The sequence below is a fragment of the Typopeltis vanoorti genome, chromosome 17 (genome assembly GCF_054136105.1).
Source record: "Typopeltis vanoorti isolate ZY-2024b chromosome 17, IOZ_Tvanoo_1.0, whole genome shotgun sequence".
Lineage (NCBI taxonomy): Eukaryota > Metazoa > Arthropoda > Arachnida > Uropygi > Thelyphonidae > Typopeltis > Typopeltis vanoorti.
Window position 1 is genome coordinate 114,159,017 of NC_143565.1, and position 20,041 is coordinate 114,179,057.

Sequence of the window (20,041 nt, forward strand, 5' to 3'; positions counted from 1 at the left end):
TGAGACCATAGGCACAAATAAGTCTCACTGTCCAGTTCCCCATTCTCATATTTGCCCACATTACTCTACTTGAGACTGACTGCCATTCAAGAAGATTAGCCTCGTATTTTGTGTTGAATACTATGGCTACTCCTTCTTTTCCTTGATTGTCATTGCCTGAATATAACATTTTGTATTTATTGCTCAGAAAGATCTCACCAGTTTTGGTCTTTTTTGTTTCAGTCACCCTCTATTATGTCGATCTGGTACTTATCTAATTCCTCAGCTAGCTCTATTTCTTTTCCATTCAGGCTTCTTACGTTGATAGTACCGATCTTTAACTCTGGTGATGTTGAGTTGGGGTTTATTTTCAGATTTGTTCCAGTAGCTGACTTTTCGCTGTTTGCCCTGGTTCCCTGGCGAAAACAACGGGGGCCTTGTTTAACCAGGCGACGCCCCAGCCGGCATGAAATTTTGTCATGTTGTACCATCATTCGATATTTTGGTTTAATCAATAAGAATACAATTTGGTCGGCTAAATCTCAAATTGCCAGCCCATCCTCATCCGTTCGGTATCCAAGTAGATACCCAACAGGGTGCACCACGAGAAGGTGAGGATTGGACATTAGGTCAGAAGCCCTGGTCGGTTCTCCGCATTCCTTTAAAGGCTATGTGGAGGTTTCCTCTCAGTTATACAGCTTTGACCCTTTAGCACCCCGAAATTTGTAATAATGTTAAGTATATAATACAATCATAGTAACCTTTACATTCCACACGAGTAAATAAACAGGGAATAATAATGATAAAATACAGCATCATGAACTCTGATTGATTTAACAGTATCTTTGAATAACTGAAAATAAGTCACTTATACTTACTATTATCAATTAGGCAATAAGAGAGAGTCTAACCTAACATTACATTTAGCAATTTCCTATTTGGCTAAGTAGAGGATGTCCCCAACCAACAGCTATGGGTTCAAATCCCCAAGTAGCACTGGATGTTTTATGAAAGTCTTTAAGTGATAGAAATTTTTTTTTGGTTTGGTTAGAGATCACCACTCTACCAACTGGTGGCCTGAAGTGAACTGAAAAAAGTTACCTTGTTTTACTCTACAGTAGGGTTTCTGAATTATCTAGTTCTTAGCTCATTCATAGTATACTAATATACTACCAGTTTCTAACTTGTTGTGGGCAGGATGTGCACAACAAGTTATATACAAGTTGAAAAGATTGTTTTGTTAATAAAAAGTGTCATTAATGTATCATAACATAAAACATAAGAATGTTTTGAAATAAAAAAAAAGCTTAATTAGCATTTTAAAACATTCTTATGTGTTACGTTATGATATATTCATGACTTTTTTTTTTTTTAACAAAATAATCTTTTTTTTGCAGTCATGATTTTTTGAATTTTTGAAGTGCAGTCGCACATGACTATGGTCATGTGCGACTGCACTTCAAAAATTATAAATGCTCAATTTATATGCTTTACACTTTCAAGATACACATCTTTCGACTGTTAAGTACAGTCTATAGCACACATGTGAATATACATTTAACAAGATGCTATATTCAATAACAGTACACAACGATCTTAAATAATGAAATCAGAAGTATCACAGGTAATGATATCTGAGATGTCTGAAAACACTACATTTGTAGGTTGTAGAAATCTATCCAAGACTATTTGCAACAATCAATGATTTATTTAGTACAAGGAAATTGCTTGTGCTTACACTTAATCAGTGGACTATGGCCATTCAAATTGGCAATCTCCTCTGTAAGGTGTCTGTTGTGCAAATACATCACACGTTCTGAACTGAAATGTGCCATAACTGATTAACACAAATGTTCTGCACACTCACTGAAGATATCAAATAGTACCCTATTAACTCTTATCTGAGCCGTTTGTTAAAAAATAATCCCTATACTTTTACTTATCTCTTAAACATACCTGGCCTGATGAAAATGAAGACAGCTTTGCCAATGTTCTATTATGAACAGGTGTTTTTTTGTTCTTAACACTGCTCTCTGGAGAAGATCGAGTAATAACTCTGGCCTTTTTTTTTGACTGTTTGGGAGTCTGAAAGAAAATCAACAAATGATACAACCTTAAAACTTCAATAGTTTCTGCTATGAGTAACAGAAATAAATAAATAAAAAAAATGTAGAGTAATGTGGAGAATTTGAAATCACATGATAGTTTCTCTGATCTTCAGAAAAGTCTACTCATTATGAATACATCAACTATACATACTGAGTAATCAATATAACTTTTACACCACAGAATGGTATGTCTCCATTTTACAAAACCATCTTGATTTACTACTAGTTAATGAACAATTATTATAAAACAGTTTTTTTTGGCTTAGATGATATAACATATACAGGAAATCTGATTATTATTTTCAACCACTATAAGTATATTTAAACAAAAGTAAGATAACCTCACTACAATGTAAAATTCTGACCTAAGGACCATACATTGTCTTCTTAATATCATAGTGTATTTAAGATTATCACTCGATGCATTTTGTTCTTGATGAAACCATTATCAACCACTAGTTGAAAGCTATAATGAACACCACTCACAATAACAAACTGAGAAGTTCCAGCCAAGCCAATATATCTATGATATTCTAAAGGAAATCCTATATTCTGAAAAATCTGTTATCACATCAAATTTTTATGGCAATGCATTTATAAAAAAGATTAGAGCACTCAATATATTTTTCTGAAGGAAATATTTGATTAATGAGATTAATGAAAATGGTACAAGTTTAGTAAGTTAACACCCAAGTTAACTGTCATCAAAAACAGATTAAATACAACTGAGCTAAATAGACAGAGCACAATTATGCACTAGTTAATGATTGTAAAAAGGAGGAAATGTCACCTCTGAACGGGGAAAAGTGATCATACGGTCTTGAACTGGAAAGTAGCAAAACATGTGGAAATTCCAGTGAAGAAAGGATATATGTGGAACTATAAGGCAGGTGATGATGCACCTAGTAGGCAACTTGTAGCAGTTCCATGGCATAAAGATCTGCAAGGGAAGGATGTTCACAGTGCATGGGGATAGAGTCAAGAGGTATCTGGAAGAAGCAATATCACTCTGTATACCCAAGGTCAAGAGAGTATATCAGGTAGAAATTAGATGGATGAGCAGTATCATTAAGCATAAGCTGCAAACAAAGAAAATGTGGTGGAGAGTATATAAGGAAAAAGGTGACCAGCTAATTCATGAACAGTACAAGGATCAAGCAAGAAATGTGACCAGTGTGATAAGGAAAGCAAAATCAGATTATGAGAAGAAATTACAAAAGGAAATCAAAAAATTTTTTTTGTTATATGGAAAATAGGATGAAGAATAACTACGAAAGGATAACTTTAATGAGTGCAGATGGCAGAGAGATAACAGAGGCATATGAAATTGTTGACCTATTGATTGAGATCATTTTGCAAAGATATATCATCCAAGTGAAGATATTATGAAAGAGGTGACAGGGAATGATGTGAGAACAGTGGTTGATGAACTGGATGTACTTAGTATATTGCCAAATCTGAATACAATTACAGCTTTGGGAATGGATAGATATTGGCTCACATTTCAAGAGAATGTACATGGGAACTGGATATGCCACTGACTAGGCTGCTTTCTGTCAGAGCTCTCATAAAGGTTTGCAAAGACATTTGAGATAATATCACATGAAATTCTATTACATAAATTAGAACAAATGTGAATGCATATGACACTCGTTAGGTAGATAAGAGGGTGGCTGCTGCACAGATATCAAAAAGTGATATATGGAGGAGCAGAATCCTCGTGAAAGCTGGTGACTAGGGGAGTGTCACAAGGTTCAGTGATATAGGAAATAACCCTGAAAGGAAATATTCAGTTGTTTGCTGATGATTTAAGTGATTTAAATAGGCAATCAGTATGGGCAAAAGATAATGGGCATCAGTTTAATGTGGAGAAATGTAAAGTTATGTATTTTAGGATAAATAAATTACAAGCTGTGTACCACACTGATGGAACTGATGAAGCTAGGAATTTAGGGGTGGTAGACAGGGAGTTGAAGTTTAGAGGACATACTGCTAAGGTAGCTCATAAGATTCCTTGGCTACTGAAGAACACACTAACAAGTAGAGATAATGAAATTGTTATTCCTCTTTATAAGGCCTTGATATGTCCATATCTGGATTACTAGACTCAGGTCTGACCTCCTGGGTTTCTTGAGAATGAAGAAGTGGTGGAGAGGATTCAGAGGTAAGCAAACAAGATTGTGAGCAGTCTGTGGAATGTTCCTTTATGAGGATAGATTGAAGGGGGAGGGGGTAGAATGCAGAAGTTGGTTGATAGACAAAAAAAGAAAGGATAAAAGAAACATTTAAGTTATTTAAAGGATTTAATAGGATTGATACAGGGGAAATGTTTCAGTGCTTAGCTAGAAGGGGACAGAACAAGTCATCTCTGGAATTTGAGTAAAAGTGTGGCTAGTAGGGCAATGAAGAGTAAATATTTTCACTTGGAAAGTTGTGAATGAATGGAATCAGTTGTTGTTAGTGCTTTGTTTGTTAATTGGTTCAAGAATGATATATTGTGTGGATAAACTGGGTCTCCAACATGTCTTCAGACTCCATGAAAGTGCCCATACAATAGTACAAGGGGTTTCCAAAAAATAAAGTAACACATTTTTCCCCTCAGAAATGTTTAATAATAGGAAGTTAAAATTATACGCCAATAAATAAGTGAACATGTACTACTTCTCCACAAAGTCTCCAAATATATTGATACACATGTCCTAACAGTTTATCAATACCAGTACTGAAGAAATCTATGCACACACCCAGTAACCAACACTGTACTGCCTGATGAACTTCCTCATACACAGTGAAATGCCTTCTAGAAAGGTGTTTCTTGAGGAGGGAGGGGGAAACAAATGGGAGTCTGAAGGCACTAAGTCTGGGCTATAGGAGGAGGGTAGGGGGGATGCGGCAGAGTTTCCCAATGATTACAGTGCAACCACTCACAAGTGCACAGCATGTGGAGTCGCATTGTCATGCACCAAAATCACACTGTCAGGAGTTCTGTTTGTTTGTGTTGAATGTTGACTTTCAGTTTATCCAATATTGTACAGTAAAGATCTGCATTGACTGTTCCTCCCTTCAGCAAGAAATTCACCTTTGAATTTTTTTTGTACATAGGAGATTGTTGATGTTTCCAGATTATGGAGTCTTGTTTGCTCTTTGGGGTAAAGTGATGAACTCACATTTTGTCTCCTGTGATGAGACAAAGCAAGAAAATGGTAAGCGAGAAAATCCTCTTGCTGGGTGCAATGACAATTATCATGGCGCCCAGCAGGAGCACACCTTTCAAAAACCAAGGACATTGTGAACAATTTCATTAAAGGTGTCAATTTCACTTGCTGTTTCAAGAATGAGGTCCTTAATGCATGAAATGTTGTCTTCTGTCTTGCTCGATGAAGGCCTGCTCTCAATGTCACCACAGCCTGCTTTAAATTCAGTGCATCCAAAACCCATCTGCTATTTTGACATTACCTTTTTGCCAAAAAATAACTTCACAGATACCTGTTTTGGATCACACTAGGATCAGTAGCACCACACTGCAATGGGCCCATTGTGTTTTATCTTATTCCCTTTCACCATTATTAAAGGAAAAAATGTGTTACCTTACTTTTCTTAAACCCCTCGTAGTAGTGATGATGATGATGATGATAATAATATTAATAAGGGTGGTTATCATTCCTTTTTATAAAACCTTGATACAACCACATCTGGATTGGTCTCTCAGGTCTGGTCACTTATGTTTCTTGGGATGAGAAAGTGATTAATAGACAAAAAAAGAGGATATGATAGAAACATTTAAGTTACTTAAAGGATTTTACAGGACTGATGCAGGGTAAATGTTTCAGCACTTGGCTAGTGGGAATAGAACAAGAAGTCATCCCTGGAAGTTGGGTAAGAGTGTGGTTAGCAAGCATGTGAGGACTAGATTTTTTCACTTGGAGAATGGTGAATGAATGTAATGGGTTACCTGAGTCAGTTTTGAGTACTTTGTTAATGGTTTTAAGGAGAGGCATGATAGATACTGTGTTAATAGTTTGGGTCTCCCACGATAAGTCTTAAGACTTTGTGGAGGAGCCCGTACAATAATAATTACAAAAATATGCACTGAATGTATCACCAAAGTAATCCTTATTGATCCTTTCTTTTAGGCAAATCCTTTCTTTAAGGAAAAATGTAATCCTTATTGACATGGAAACATATGTTACCCACACAGGTCCTAAACTGCCATCCCCTATCTAAACCTTGGTTTTCTAAAATGTGTGCCAAAGTTGTACAAGCAAAAACCTGAGCATACCACAAATGGTTATCAAGAAGAACTATCTTTCTTTAGTGCTTATACCCAAGCCCAAAACAACTGTAAGAAAACCATCAATGCTTCTGAAACAAATTCTATAAGAGCAAAAATCTTGCATCTTCCACCCATACAATCAGACAGCTCGATTGCATCATCACTCAGAAAAAGCCAATCTCTTGGCTTCATACTTTTTCTCCAATGAATGCATAACAGATGCTGGTAAATGCCTCCCAATTCTTCCACATGTGCTCAATACTCACTGCCTCCTCTATCCTTTTGCCAGAAAGAGATCAGAAGAAAATTGTCCGAATTAGGCACTAAGAATAAATTGAAGACTTAATTCTGTATGTTAGTCAAGTAGATAATAGTTTAATATCCGACATTCCACTGACTGATATCTGTCAGCATTTTCAAAGGACACACTGGTAAGCAATAGAAAGTAACAAATGCTAGGAAACTAACCGACAATTCTAAAAATTATGTAAAGTTATCACTGTGCATGATACAATGATATAATACACAATGATATGATATAGGTATTGTATCACGCACAGTGATAACTTTATATAATTTTTAGAATTGTCGGTTAGTTTCCTAGTTTTTGTTACTTTCTATTGCTTACCAGTGTATCCTTTGAAAATGCTGACAGATATCAGTCAGTGAAACGTCAGATATTAAACTATTATCTACTTGACTAACATACAGAATTAAGTCTTCAATTTAATAATACTAATGGTCAAGAAAAAGGCCATAATAGTAATAGACACTAAGAAGTTTCGTGGTCCTGATGGCATTTCTCCACCTGTCCTGAATGTTTGCGCACCAGAACTAACTCCTATCCTATGTTGCCTATTTCTGCTCTCTTACTTCACTGGTATCCACCCCATAGCCTGGAAACTGGCTTATGTTTAACCCATTCCTAAGAAGAGTGACAAATCATTACTATCAAATTATTGTCCAATCTCTTTCTGAAACAATGTAGAGAACTATCAATACCCAACTCCTAGACTACCTTGAAGATTTCCAGCTAATAAATGACTGTTAGCATGGATTCTGCCACTACTGATCAACAAGAGATCTGCACCTGTTGAAAGTTTTTCCACTTGTGGTTTTACTATAAATTAAAGGTGCCAAGAAATTATATTCTTTAATCCTTTATCCAAGTGTAAGCAAACAAAGTTTGCACGTGAAGTAATTTCACGACTGGGCAACTTGTATAGAGAGACTGACTTCTTATCACTTGCTTTAGTATCCCATAATGCAAAGCACATATCCTGACAGACATGTATAATGCTATGCATTATGGGAAGGATCACTACTCAGACCAGTTTTGACTTTTATTGATATACCTTGATATCACTTCTGGATCTGGTTCCAACTGATGAGACCTCAAAACCAGTCTGGATAGTGACCTTCTCACAATACACAGCATTATATCTGTCTGTAAGGATATGTGTTTTGCATTATGGGATACTAAGGAGTGATATGAAGTCAGCCTCTATATAAGAGTTGCCTAGTCATGATATTACTTCAGCAAACTTTGTTTGCTTACATTTGTTAAAGGATTAAATCAAGAATATAATTTCTTGGCACCTTTAATTTAAAGAGATCTGCACCTGTATGTCACTCATCTCTGGACAAATACCATGGAAAAGTTTGGTAAATCTCAAGTGCAAGACTGGACACTTCCTGGTGGTTCCTTATCCTCTCACTATGCAACTAATGCCAGAGTCTTCTTCCTTCTGTATATCACAAACACTTACTCTGGCGCTGACTGCCAACACAACATACAGTTTTTGTGCACTTTCATGCACTACATAATCCACCTCAACTTACAGAACATCAACCTTCTCTGCACTGAATTCTGATCTGCAAACCATCCTCCAATGGGGATTTGGACAACTTCATCAATTTCAATGCTAGCAATACACAATTGTATCTTATTTTTCACAAAAAGAACCATCTTCCCATATTAACTTTGACAATACTTAAATCTTTAAATAAGATGAGATTTCTTGCCTTGAAATTACCCACATCAGGCCGCTACTGGCATAACCACAACCATTTCCTCCTCAGCTTCCAAAAAAAGCTAGGTTTTCTCTTTCGCTAAAGGTGCTACTTCATCTCTGAACAGTTAGCCTTACACAGATCACAAATCCACCTAACCACTGAATACTGCTCCCACATTTTGGGTGGTGACCATAAAAGTGCCCTCAGATTGACCAATGACATCTATTACTACAATCTCCACTCACTCTTGCACTGTTTCTGCAATATGTACCTTCTATAAATATTTCCATCATATTTACTAAAATAAAGAGCCAAAAGGCTTCACTTTGACGATGCACAAATTATAAAAATCAATCATCATCATCATCAAATTCCCGATATATACCCTCAAGTTTTCATGTAGTATTATCAAGGTATGATAATACTACATGAAAAATTTACATCATCACTAACAATTCTACAATTTTCCTCCAAATCAGTCTGTTAAATGTCAAGACTCCAATATTATCAGGTCTTATATTTCTGTCTTCTAAGGCACTTTTACTGTATCAATCCACCTATATCTTGGTCTTTCTCCTACCAACTTGGCAGAGAACACTTGCTTTGCTAATCTTTCATCTTCCATTCTGTTTAAGTGACCATATCACCTGAGATTAGTTCTGCTAATGCATTCCTGGATGCTGACAATATCAAATTCTTTCCTAATATCCTCGTTTAATATGATATTGCCATTGTTGCCATCTGTTCATGCCCCTAATCTTTTTCAGGACTCTCATGTCTGAGTCTCTAGTCTTTGGTGAAGTGTTTTACTTCTAACCCAGCTCTTAGATCCATAAGTTAAAATTGATTTAAACACTCTTGTATACAGCTAATTTAGTGTTTTGGCTAATTTCTTGCTTATTCCATATAAATTTATTCAGTTGACTTCCTACCATATCAGCTTTGTTGATTCTGTTGTCTATTTACACATTTAACTTACCATCTTCACTAAAAAACCATGCCTGAGTAGCTGAAATGTTTTATTTGTTCTATAAGTTCTTCACAATGCAGTTGCCATTTTCAATGATTCTGCCTATTTTCATTGTCTTGTTATTGCTGACCTTCATAGCATATCTATTACAACAGTTATTCAATTTAGAAAAGGAATCTTGCAGACTTGTAGCGGATTTATTTAGAAGTATAACATCGTCCCATAAAGCAGAGAGCTGACATTAATATCTCCAATTTTGATACCATTCCACCTTCATAAAGTGATCCATATAGATCAGCACTTCCCAAACTGTGAGCCGTTAGCATTGTTGAAGGGAGCCGTGAAATAATGAAAACAAATTTAAAATGTTTTAAGACCACGTCAAATGTACATGTAAGATGCTAAAAATGTAATGTTTGCATTTGATTTTTGCAATATTTGCTGTGTATGTTTTGTATTGAATATAATCACAATAAATATAATAATATATGTCTGCATTACGATTTTTTATTTCGATGGGGGCCGTGAAATATTTTAATTTTTAATTTTAAATATATTAAAAGGGCCTTTACATCCATAAATTTGGGAAGCACTGATATAGATAATGAATAAGAGAGGGGATAATGTACATCCTTGTCTGATACCAGATTTAACATTAAACCACCTTCCTGTACTTCCTTCAATTCTAACTGCTGACTTACACCTCAAATGAAGACTAAATATTGCTTGATGTAATGTCCCATTAACACCATATAACTGTAGCGTTTGGAATAGCTTCTCTCTCTTGGCACCTTGTCATATGCCTTTTCCAGATCTACAAAACTTAAATACAGATCTTTGTTCTATTCCCATGATTTCAAAACTATCTGTCGTAAAGTGACAAACTCCTCCCATGACTTTTGTTTAGCTAGTTTTACACAGCGTTTCGCTTTCTTACATTTGTCTCTGTATTCTGTAAGAGTAAAAGCTGACTTATTTGGCAGGAACTTTTGATATGCTTTCTTCTTTTCCTTCACTGTCTCTTTAACTTCCTGTGTCCAACAGGGAGTTCTGATTTTTTTATCCTTGCACACAACCTCACCATATGCCTCTCCTCTCTGGCTGACTCAATCAGTATTTTCTTCAGGGCTTGCCGCTGAATCTCTGAGGTTTGGTTACTGCTCTCAAACTCTTTCATTTTTTTCTTGAATAATATTTGTGTATTTTAGTCTACAGTTCATCTGAAAGCTACTCACCTTTTATTCGGTTTAAAACTCTCTTACATGTTCTTCTTTTCAACATGAAATTCAATTTTATCCTGCTAAAGACTAAATGGTGATCACTTCAAATTTCAAATCCTCTGTACACTCTGGTGTCCTGCACCAACGAGAACATTGCTATCAACAATAACATAGTCAATGAGACTTTTCTTATTCCTTGCTTCTCTCCATGTGAATTTGTGCACATTTTTATGTTGAAACATTGTGTTAGTAGTAACCAGTCCATGTCCTGAGTGGAAATCCAACAGGTATTTGCGATTATTATTAGCTTTGCTCTTTTCTCCAAATTTTCCCAAAATATTTTTGTATGTCTGATAATCATTTCCTACTCTGATATTTAAATCCGCAACTTTTCTGTTTTCATTGTGTCAGTTGTTTTCTCTAAAGCTTCAAAAAATTCCTCCACTTCTACCTTAGTAGAACCTTCTGTGGGACCATAGGCACAAATAACTCTCATTGTCCAGTTCCACCATTCTGATATTTTCCACATCACTCTACTTGAGACTGTCTGCCATTGAAGAAGATTAGCCTCATATTTAGTGTTAAATACTATGGCTACTCCTTCTTTTCCTTGATTGTCATTACCTGAATATAACATTTTGCATTTATTGTTCAGAAGATCTGACCAGTTTTTGTCTTTTTTTTTTTTTTTTCAGTCATCCCTTTGTGTCGATCTGGTACTTATCCAATTGCTCAGCTAGCTCCATTTCTTCATGCTTCTTATGTTGATAGTAGTGATCTTGAACTCTGGTGATGCTGAGTTGGGATAAGTTTTATGATTTGTTCCAGCAGCAGACTTTCTGTTGTTTGTCCTGGTTCCCTGGTGAAAACAACAGGGGCCTTGTTTAACCCAGCAACACCGCAGCCTGCATGAAATTCTGTCATGTTGTACCATCATTTGAAATTTTGGTTTAAGCCAATAAGAATACAATTTGGTCGGCTAAATCCCAAATTTCCAGCCCATCCTCGTCCGTTCCGTATCCAGATAGATAGATACCTAACAGGATGCACCAAGAGAAGGTGAGGATTGGACATTAGGTCAGAAGCCCTGGCCGGTTCTCCGCATTCCTTTGAAGGCTATGTGGAGGTCTCCTCTCAGTTATATAGCTTTGACTTTTAAGCACCCTGATATTTTCAATGGTTCTGCCTATTTTCATTGTCTTTGTCTTGTTATTGCTGACTTTCATACCATATCTATTACAACAGTTATTGAATTTAGTAAAGGAATCTTGTCGGATTTATTTAGAAGTATAACATCATCTGTATAACGCAAAGAGCTAATATTAACACATCCAATTTTGCTTAGATGTGTTAACATTATGGATGACATTATGAAGCAAAGTGGTATTAAACCTGATTGGATGACATTAACACATCCAATCAGGTTTAATATCACTTTCCTTCCTAATGTGATCCATATAGATTAATGTTAAAATACCAGTTTTAACATTAAACCATCTTCCTTTACTTCAACTCGAACTGCTGACTTACAACTCAAAGACTGTATTGCTTGATATAATGCCCAATTGACACGATATATAACTGTAGTGATTAGAATAATCTCTTGACACCTTGTCATATGCCTTTTCCAGAGCTACAAAACTTAATAGAGAATACAATACAAACAAAATACAGAACTTTGTCATATTCCCATGATTTCTCAACTATTTGTCATAAAGTGAAAATCTGATCCTAACAGCCTCTATTTGGCCTGAATCCAGCATGTTCTTCACCAAGCTTTTCTTACACAATCCTTCTCAATTGTTTCTTAAGTATACTTGCATAAATCTTACCAGGAACACTCAGCAGGGAAATGCCTCAGTAATTCTTACACTGTTTGATTTCCTTTTTTTATAGATGTGTACTATAAGAACTGTACCCCAATCATCCAGAATTCGACCCTCTGACCAGGCCTTCTGAATTATGCAATGCAGCCTATAAAACCTTTATACCTCCATATTTGAGCATTTCTGGCCAAATTTGATTTACTAAAGCTGCCTTTCCACATTTCATGTTTTAGATTTTTTTTTTTGTACTTCAAGTATGGACATGCATTCTTGACTGCATTAGTGTATGAAGTTCTTTACCACCATGTTGACATTGCTAGTTTCATTTAGCAGTGTTTGAAAGTAATTATTCCAGATATATAGAATATCTTTATCTTCAGTTTCATGTCACCTTTATCATCTCTGATTCCTTTTACAGTATATGTTTTCCTTCATTTCTAAGCTTTTTCAATAGTCTCCAAATTAAATCCAGCATTATTTCAAAACCGAATACAGAAGATATAAAGTTTCGTATGAAATTTGACCAGAGCTAATGGGAACACACTCGCCGGCATTTAAGAGTTACCCTAGACGGACCTTATAGGAGACATGATCGCTATGCCCAAGCGTCCATATATTCGCCTCCTACTGGTCGATTTTGATAAGGTTTCACTGGCCTGACAGCTGTTTCCAACTGGTTAGTTTTCATCAGAGACCAGGCAGAAACCTTAAGAGAGCAAAAACTCAAATACAACGTTTGAGAGTTGTATTTTCAGTAAGCGAATCTCGGTTTGATGCGTAAAAGTATATACTTTTATATAATAAAGAGTCAAAAGGCTTCAATTTAGCGATGCACAAATTATAAAAATCAAGTGGAATATTAAATCCGATATTATTTCAAAGCCGAATACAGAAACTATAAAAGTTTCGTATGAAATTTGACCAGAGAGAACTAACGGGAATAAGCTCACTGGCATTTACGAGTTACCCTAGCCGGACCTTAATATATGGACATTTGGGCATAGCGATCATGTTTCCTATAAGGTCTGGCTAGGGCAACTTGTAAATGCCAGCGAGTGTATTCGTGTTAGCTTTCTGGTCAAATTTCATACGAAACTTTTATAGTTTCTGTATTTGGCTTTGAAATAATGCTGGATTTAATATCCACTTGATTTTTATAATTTCCATGGAACTTTTTTCATAAGAACTAGCATCAATAATTCCTCAAATCTACTAAATTTACTGAAACGTGCAACTGCCACCTAGCATCTCTTTATCTGACACCATTATTAGGGTAATCTGTAAATCCTGTTATGAGACCATCAATCTGCAATAAGGCATAGGTGGTCATAAAGCATCTACCACCTTAAGACTTTTGTAAACATTCCTATGCAATGAGATTCGAATATAGACCTTGTTGGGCAGACAACAAAAACACTAACTGCTCGGTCAACCAAATCAGCAAAACCTGAGCAAACATCACTACTACAGAATTGTAATGATCCATCAAATAAAATACCAGCAGAATGTTAGTCAGGAGTTGGAAGGAGTACTAGTGTTATGCTTAGTTAGTGAATGGAAACTCCAAAACATTTCATACCACAAAAAACCAATTTGATAAAAAAAACATGCATCTGTATATTTGGAATGAACAAAGGAGCATACTAAGTGGAATTCAGATCAACAAGAAATTAATTTTTTTTTTTCAAGTGAATGAAGACCTACGTGACTAATTGCAAGCCTGGCTGGCTGAGTGTATAGTATCTCCACAGTATATTCAATCAACAGATCAGAATTGTTTTTCATTACTCAGTGTGCAATCCCCTCTCAGCTTAATGAAGGTTTTAAGTGAATTGAAAAAATTTCATATTCAGTTCGGATTACCTTAACACACAAGTCCAACACTTTGCATGGCATTTAATGCAAAACTTAATGTGACTGAAAAATATGGAATTCATTACATCAGATGTCACACTAGTGAGGCTTTTTAGCAAAACTCTTTGAAGGATTCAGTCAAATTTCTTGCAGAGAATACTTGAAGCTTATGGCTGCATTAACAACCTGGAAAAAACTATTATTAGAAACACGTACAAGAATAAAGACTATAATAATAATAATGCGCTGATATTAGTGCAAACATTTGCACTAATATCAGCGTATCAGCATGATCACAAGGTGAAGCTAAAACAAAGGAATGGTATTCCTTTTTTACAAAGTTCATTCATTCAGTCGTGGAGTGCCACCATGCAGAGAGTAACAAAATAAGATGAGATTACAGTTGAAACTGAGATTAAAATAAATTAATTTTGAAATATAATAAAAGGACAACATTAAAAAAATAATTTTGAATGATGACATTTGAAAAAAAAAAAAAAAAAAAAAAGCTATTGTTATGTATGAGGATGAGACTCACCCAAATCTTGGCAATGGATAAAGTAATTCTGATTTATGTATTTATGATAAATTCAGTTTAATCCTTTATCCAAGTGTGAGCAAGCTAACATCACTCCTATCTCAGTTTCTCCCATAATGCAAAACACATCTCCTTGTGGATATGTATAATGTTATGCATTAAGGGATTGGCCACCACCCAGACTAGATTCGACCTTTATTGAGGTCTCTTCAGTGAGAGCCAGGCCCAAGTGGAGACAAGTGGAGATACCAGGCAGAAGCATTAGCAAGTCATCTCTACCGATAGGAGTTGCCAAATGGTGCGTCACCTTTTTATTAAATTACTCTGGATTTAGAGAAAGATGTTGAAAGTTTATTTTTCACTTGGTTAGACTATAATAAATTTAGTTTAATACTTTATCCAAGTGTGAGCAAATAAAGTTTGCACCTGAAAGTATCTTCAGGACTGGGGTAAGGTGGTACAACACCAGGCAACTCGTTGCAAAGGTGGAGCAAGTTAACATCACTCCTATCTCAGTATCTCCCATAATGCAAAACACATCTCCTTGCAGATATGTATAATGTTATGCATTAAGGGAAGGGCCACCACCCAGACTAGTTTCGACCTTTATTAAGGTCTCTTCAGTGCTCCACCTTTGCAACGAGTTGCCCGGTGTTGTACCACCTTACCCCAGTCCTGAAGATACTTTCAGGCACAAACTTTGTTTGCTCACACTTGGATAAAGGATTAAACTAAATTTATTATACTCTAACCAAGTGAAAAATAAACTTTCAGCGTCTTTCTCTAAATTCAGAGTAATTTAATAAAAAGGCAGCACACCATTTGGTAACTCCTACAGGTAGAGATGACCTTGCAAATGCTTCTGCCCAGTATCTCCACTTGGGCCTGGCTCCCACTGAAGAGACCTCAATAAAGGTCGAAACTAGTCTGGGTAGTGGCCCTCCCCTTAATGCATAGATACAACCAAAGAAGAATCTAATGTAGAAGATTATGAAACGGAAGCTGCAATTATTTGGACACATCTGCAGAATGAGTGAGGACTGGAAGATAAAGACATTCATGTTTGATATTATGGATGTTTACACCATCCATAATATCAAACATTCATGTTTGATATTATGGATGGTGTAAACAGAAGAGGTAGATCATACAGAGAATAGATAGATGACATAAAGGATTGGTGTGGAATGGGTGTACAGAAACTGCGACACTGTGCACTGGACAAAGAAAGGTGGAAGATAGTGAAGGAGGCATCAGACACCAACAGGCACTGGGCCCATGGTTCTTGATGATGATGAACCAGTGTATATTATAATTAGTGTCCACTCTGTGCTGTTCCAAAACAGACTTTTCAGGTTTACTAGATATAAAATATAAAACTGGTGTATCTGTAGTTTTTTTTTTTGCATGAACATTCTGTTTGTTCTAAGTACAAGCACAGGCAATCACACTGAACCTGGTAAATACCAGGGAGAGATAGAGGGACCCGTGCATCTTTTATGGATTATGGTAATCAAGAGGAAATTTTGTTGATGGGGAAGAATGTATGGGCTAAATTGATACTCTCTTCAGGATCTTTGCAACTGCTGCTGAGATGCTCACAATATATGGAATTGGGACTTGCCATACAGGTTCAGGGTTCTTAGGAATGAGTTCCTAAGTATCCAAGATGTTTAAACTTCCTTAAGGTTTTTCTCCCCTTAAATATCATGTCATTTCAAATTATTTACTTAATGTTGTCATTTTTATTGTATTTTATATTTTAGTTTCAACAGTAATCTCATCTTATTTTGTAACCAGCCATATGGTGGTACTCCAGCAGCACGTGTATTAGATGATGTATTAATAATAAGTCATCTAATACAGCATGGATTAGGTTTCTTTGATGCCATTAACTGGCATCATAGAAACCTAATTCATGGTGTAATAGAAACCTGGCCATAACACACCACCATTCACTCTAACACTTATGGTGAAGATGATGAAATGACCAAAAGGCATGCACAAACATTCATGTCCACAGGTTAATTTAAACTTATAAGCTATTAGTTTGAGATTTCAGATGAAGCAACTAAGACTATGAGATTAATAATTTATGACTGTTAATTCTATGTTCTTTCAGCTAGTTTTTCCCATTTTGTACAATGAAAAATTCTGTTGCCTCTGTATGAAACTGGGAGAAGGTTCAGTGAAAAAGTTCTTAGCAGACTTTTTTTCAAATGCTGCAATGTCTTTGACTCTGACACAGAATCCTTTAGCATACTGGGAATCTCAAAACCAAATAAATAACTACATACTAAAATCTGATTTATGATTATAATATTATTATTATTTGACACCTTCAGGGAGTCCATAGACTCATCGAGAGAGGGCACCTGCTCTACAACTCTGTCTTCACCAACTGACTGAAACTACACCAATGCCATCTACCGCCAAATACTACCACTGGTATTTCCACAAACAATCACAAACATCCATGCCTACAGTGGGATTCGAACCGGCAGCCTTTTGGATGGAGAGTGGATATGCTAACCACCCTAATAAGTCCCATTGGCACAATGTTATGATAATAGAGTCTCTCTTAAAACAAGCAATCCAGATAATTAGAGTTTATAACAAACTGTTCCTATGGTTCGATTTGCTGTAGTGAGGGCTGCCTGTAGTTACATACTTCAGTAGAAATAATCCTCAGATATAAGTAAGCGGGGTGGGAAACATACAAAAATAACAAAAAGACTCGTAAAATTCAGTTCTGAAAGATAATTTATTATTATTTTTTTTAATAGATGAGGCAATTCCAGGAAAATTAAGTACAAGAATAAACATTAAATGCAAAGACTGTATGAACTGACTATTATGAGAGCACATGAAAAATCTTTTTTAACTGGTTTTTTAACTTTTCTCTATTAACCATGGTGGAACTCCTTATAAATATGTTATTTTTGCAAAACTTTCTGATTCTCAATTATCCTAAAAGCTATAGTGAATTAGCTGTAGTTTTCTACGACAGTACATAATTCAGTACCAATAATTCTCATCTATAGGCAGCATAAGAAACACAAGCAAAAATAAGGTTGATTACTAAATGCATACAGAAAAGTCACAAAATATTCATTACAACTTGAATTATAAGTACTACTTCGGTCTTAAATAAGTGATCATCATATAAACAAAGAATAATGAAAAAAGTGTTGATATATATGAAAAATTTAACAATAAAAATGCAATTACCTTTAAAGGAGAACTTTCTTCCTCTTCAGGCTCAGACATGCTATGTTCTGTAACTCCACTACTAACAGACTCAGAATCACTACATTTCTCTTGTTCTGGTTTAAAATCAACATCATCATCTGAATCTTCATCAAAAAGTGAAATACGTGGTTTCTTTCTTGAGAGGCCATTAACTGCAAAACCCTAATAAAAATGTACAAATCATTAACTAATTCTGGTTAATCCTCCAATCACTGATGCAAGGTTTAGATATATTTCTTTGGAGTATTATAGCATAAACATGTTTATGGTGTAAGAATAAAACAGTGGCCAAAAAAAAAGCACATCTGGGATTCCAGTATTAAAAAAATTGGCTAGCTACAGAGCGAATATGTATAATGATATAGCATATGAATTGATTAATCAAGTCAGCAATACTTGATTAATCAATTCATATGCTATATCATTATACATATTCGCTTAGTGTTTTTTTTTTTTTTTGGCACTATTTTGAGCATTTTGCTCATAAAATTCAATAAGGAATGCTATGTGCTGTATTCTATATGAACCATTCCAAGTTTTATGCTTCAGACTCAGGATAAGGGAAAGATGGCTAGCTACAGAGCAAATATGTTAACAGTCAACAAAACAAGTACCAGTGTTTCAGTTAATTGTCACCACTCTGAAGATTGCTATTTGTTTACGACTGTCAATACCAGTAGAAGAAGGTTTCTTGGATAAGCTGTTGAACTATACAAGGAGATATATCTTGTTGTTGTTATTATGCGACACTTCCAGGGAGTCCAAAGACTCATTGAGTAAGGGCACCTACTCTACAACTCTGTCTCCACCATTCAATCCACCAACTACAACGAACTGCAACTACCATCATCTTCAATGCCATTTACCACCCACCACCACTAGTATTTTCACAGACAATCACAAACATCCATACCCATGGCAAGATTCGAACCCACAGCCTTTTGGCTGGATAGCAGATATGCTAACCACTCAGCCAACCAGGCCGGCATTATACAAAATGTTCCATGAAATCATCTCATTAAACATATAGTATGAATTCATGCTATTAGATCAGGGAGACTATCATTTTAAGACCTGATAGCCTTACTTCTCTAAATTAACTTAATGGTTATCCAACCCATAGAAGGTGCCATATAAGGATATTAGTTCTGTTGTCAGTTTAAATTGCTTTCCTCAATTATAGTTTAGTGCTGTGTATTTATCATAGTTATAATTGTGCTCTATTGATGCTGGTTAGAAAACCAGTAAAATGTTAATGAGTTAATATACTGTATTTTTTTCCTCTCCTGGTGTTGTTTATAATGTAAAGCATTATTATGAATAATGACACATAAGCCTTTCTATATGTATTTTTAGCATAGTATTGAATTCAAGTGAAAAATATGCCAGTATTAGCCACTAAAAATATACTGTTATTATTATTATTGTTGTTGTTTTACTCTTGCTGTAAACAGTAGTAATGTTGTCAACAATCATGACAATAATTTGCATAACATTGAACTTCCCAATCTAGAGAAAAAAAACTAGTCCATGTTTTCAAAACTAGGATGCTTTGAAAGAGACTATTTGTAGGGCATGGTTAACAGATCTGTTTCTGTTGAAGCACCAGAGCAGATTCGTTTGTTCTGACATAAAGACCTTGAATGAGCAATGGAAGCTATTGTACACCTTGATGATGGATAGGATCCAACCATTGGAATATGCTTTCCCTTGAAGAAGAGTAAACTTGGGACCTATAATCATGCTTTGATCAAACAAGTGCATGATAAAACAAAACAAGGAAAATTCATCCGCACCACACAATGATAAGGATACATCAATCCCTCGATTAATGAACCTCCGATTAGTGTGTTTTCGATTAGTGCACCTATATACATCTTAAAAATAAATGTTACTGATTTTATAAATTTTCTAACTATACATTTTTTATGGCTAACTATTTTACAAAATCACTCACCAGGATAAAATAATAAAATACCAATTTAAGCATTTTACAAAGTTATTT

The 20,041-nt window shown here is 35.4% G+C and overlaps 1 protein-coding gene across 2 annotated transcripts in view; it reads right to left on the reverse strand.

Moving 5' to 3' along the window:
• Msh6 (DNA mismatch repair protein Msh6) overlaps window positions 1–20,041 on the reverse strand; it is a 429,489-nt gene that overhangs the window by 328,877 nt on the left and 80,571 nt on the right. For both annotated transcript variants that reach the window (XM_090406801.1, XM_090406800.1), the window contains exons 5-6: window positions 18,016–18,198; window positions 1,936–2,064 (exon numbers count right to left, since the gene is read on the reverse strand). In XM_090406801.1, coding sequence (XP_090262927.1) covers window positions 1,936–2,064; window positions 18,016–18,198 — 312 coding nt within the window. The remainder of the gene's footprint in view (window positions 1–1,935; window positions 2,065–18,015; window positions 18,199–20,041) is intronic.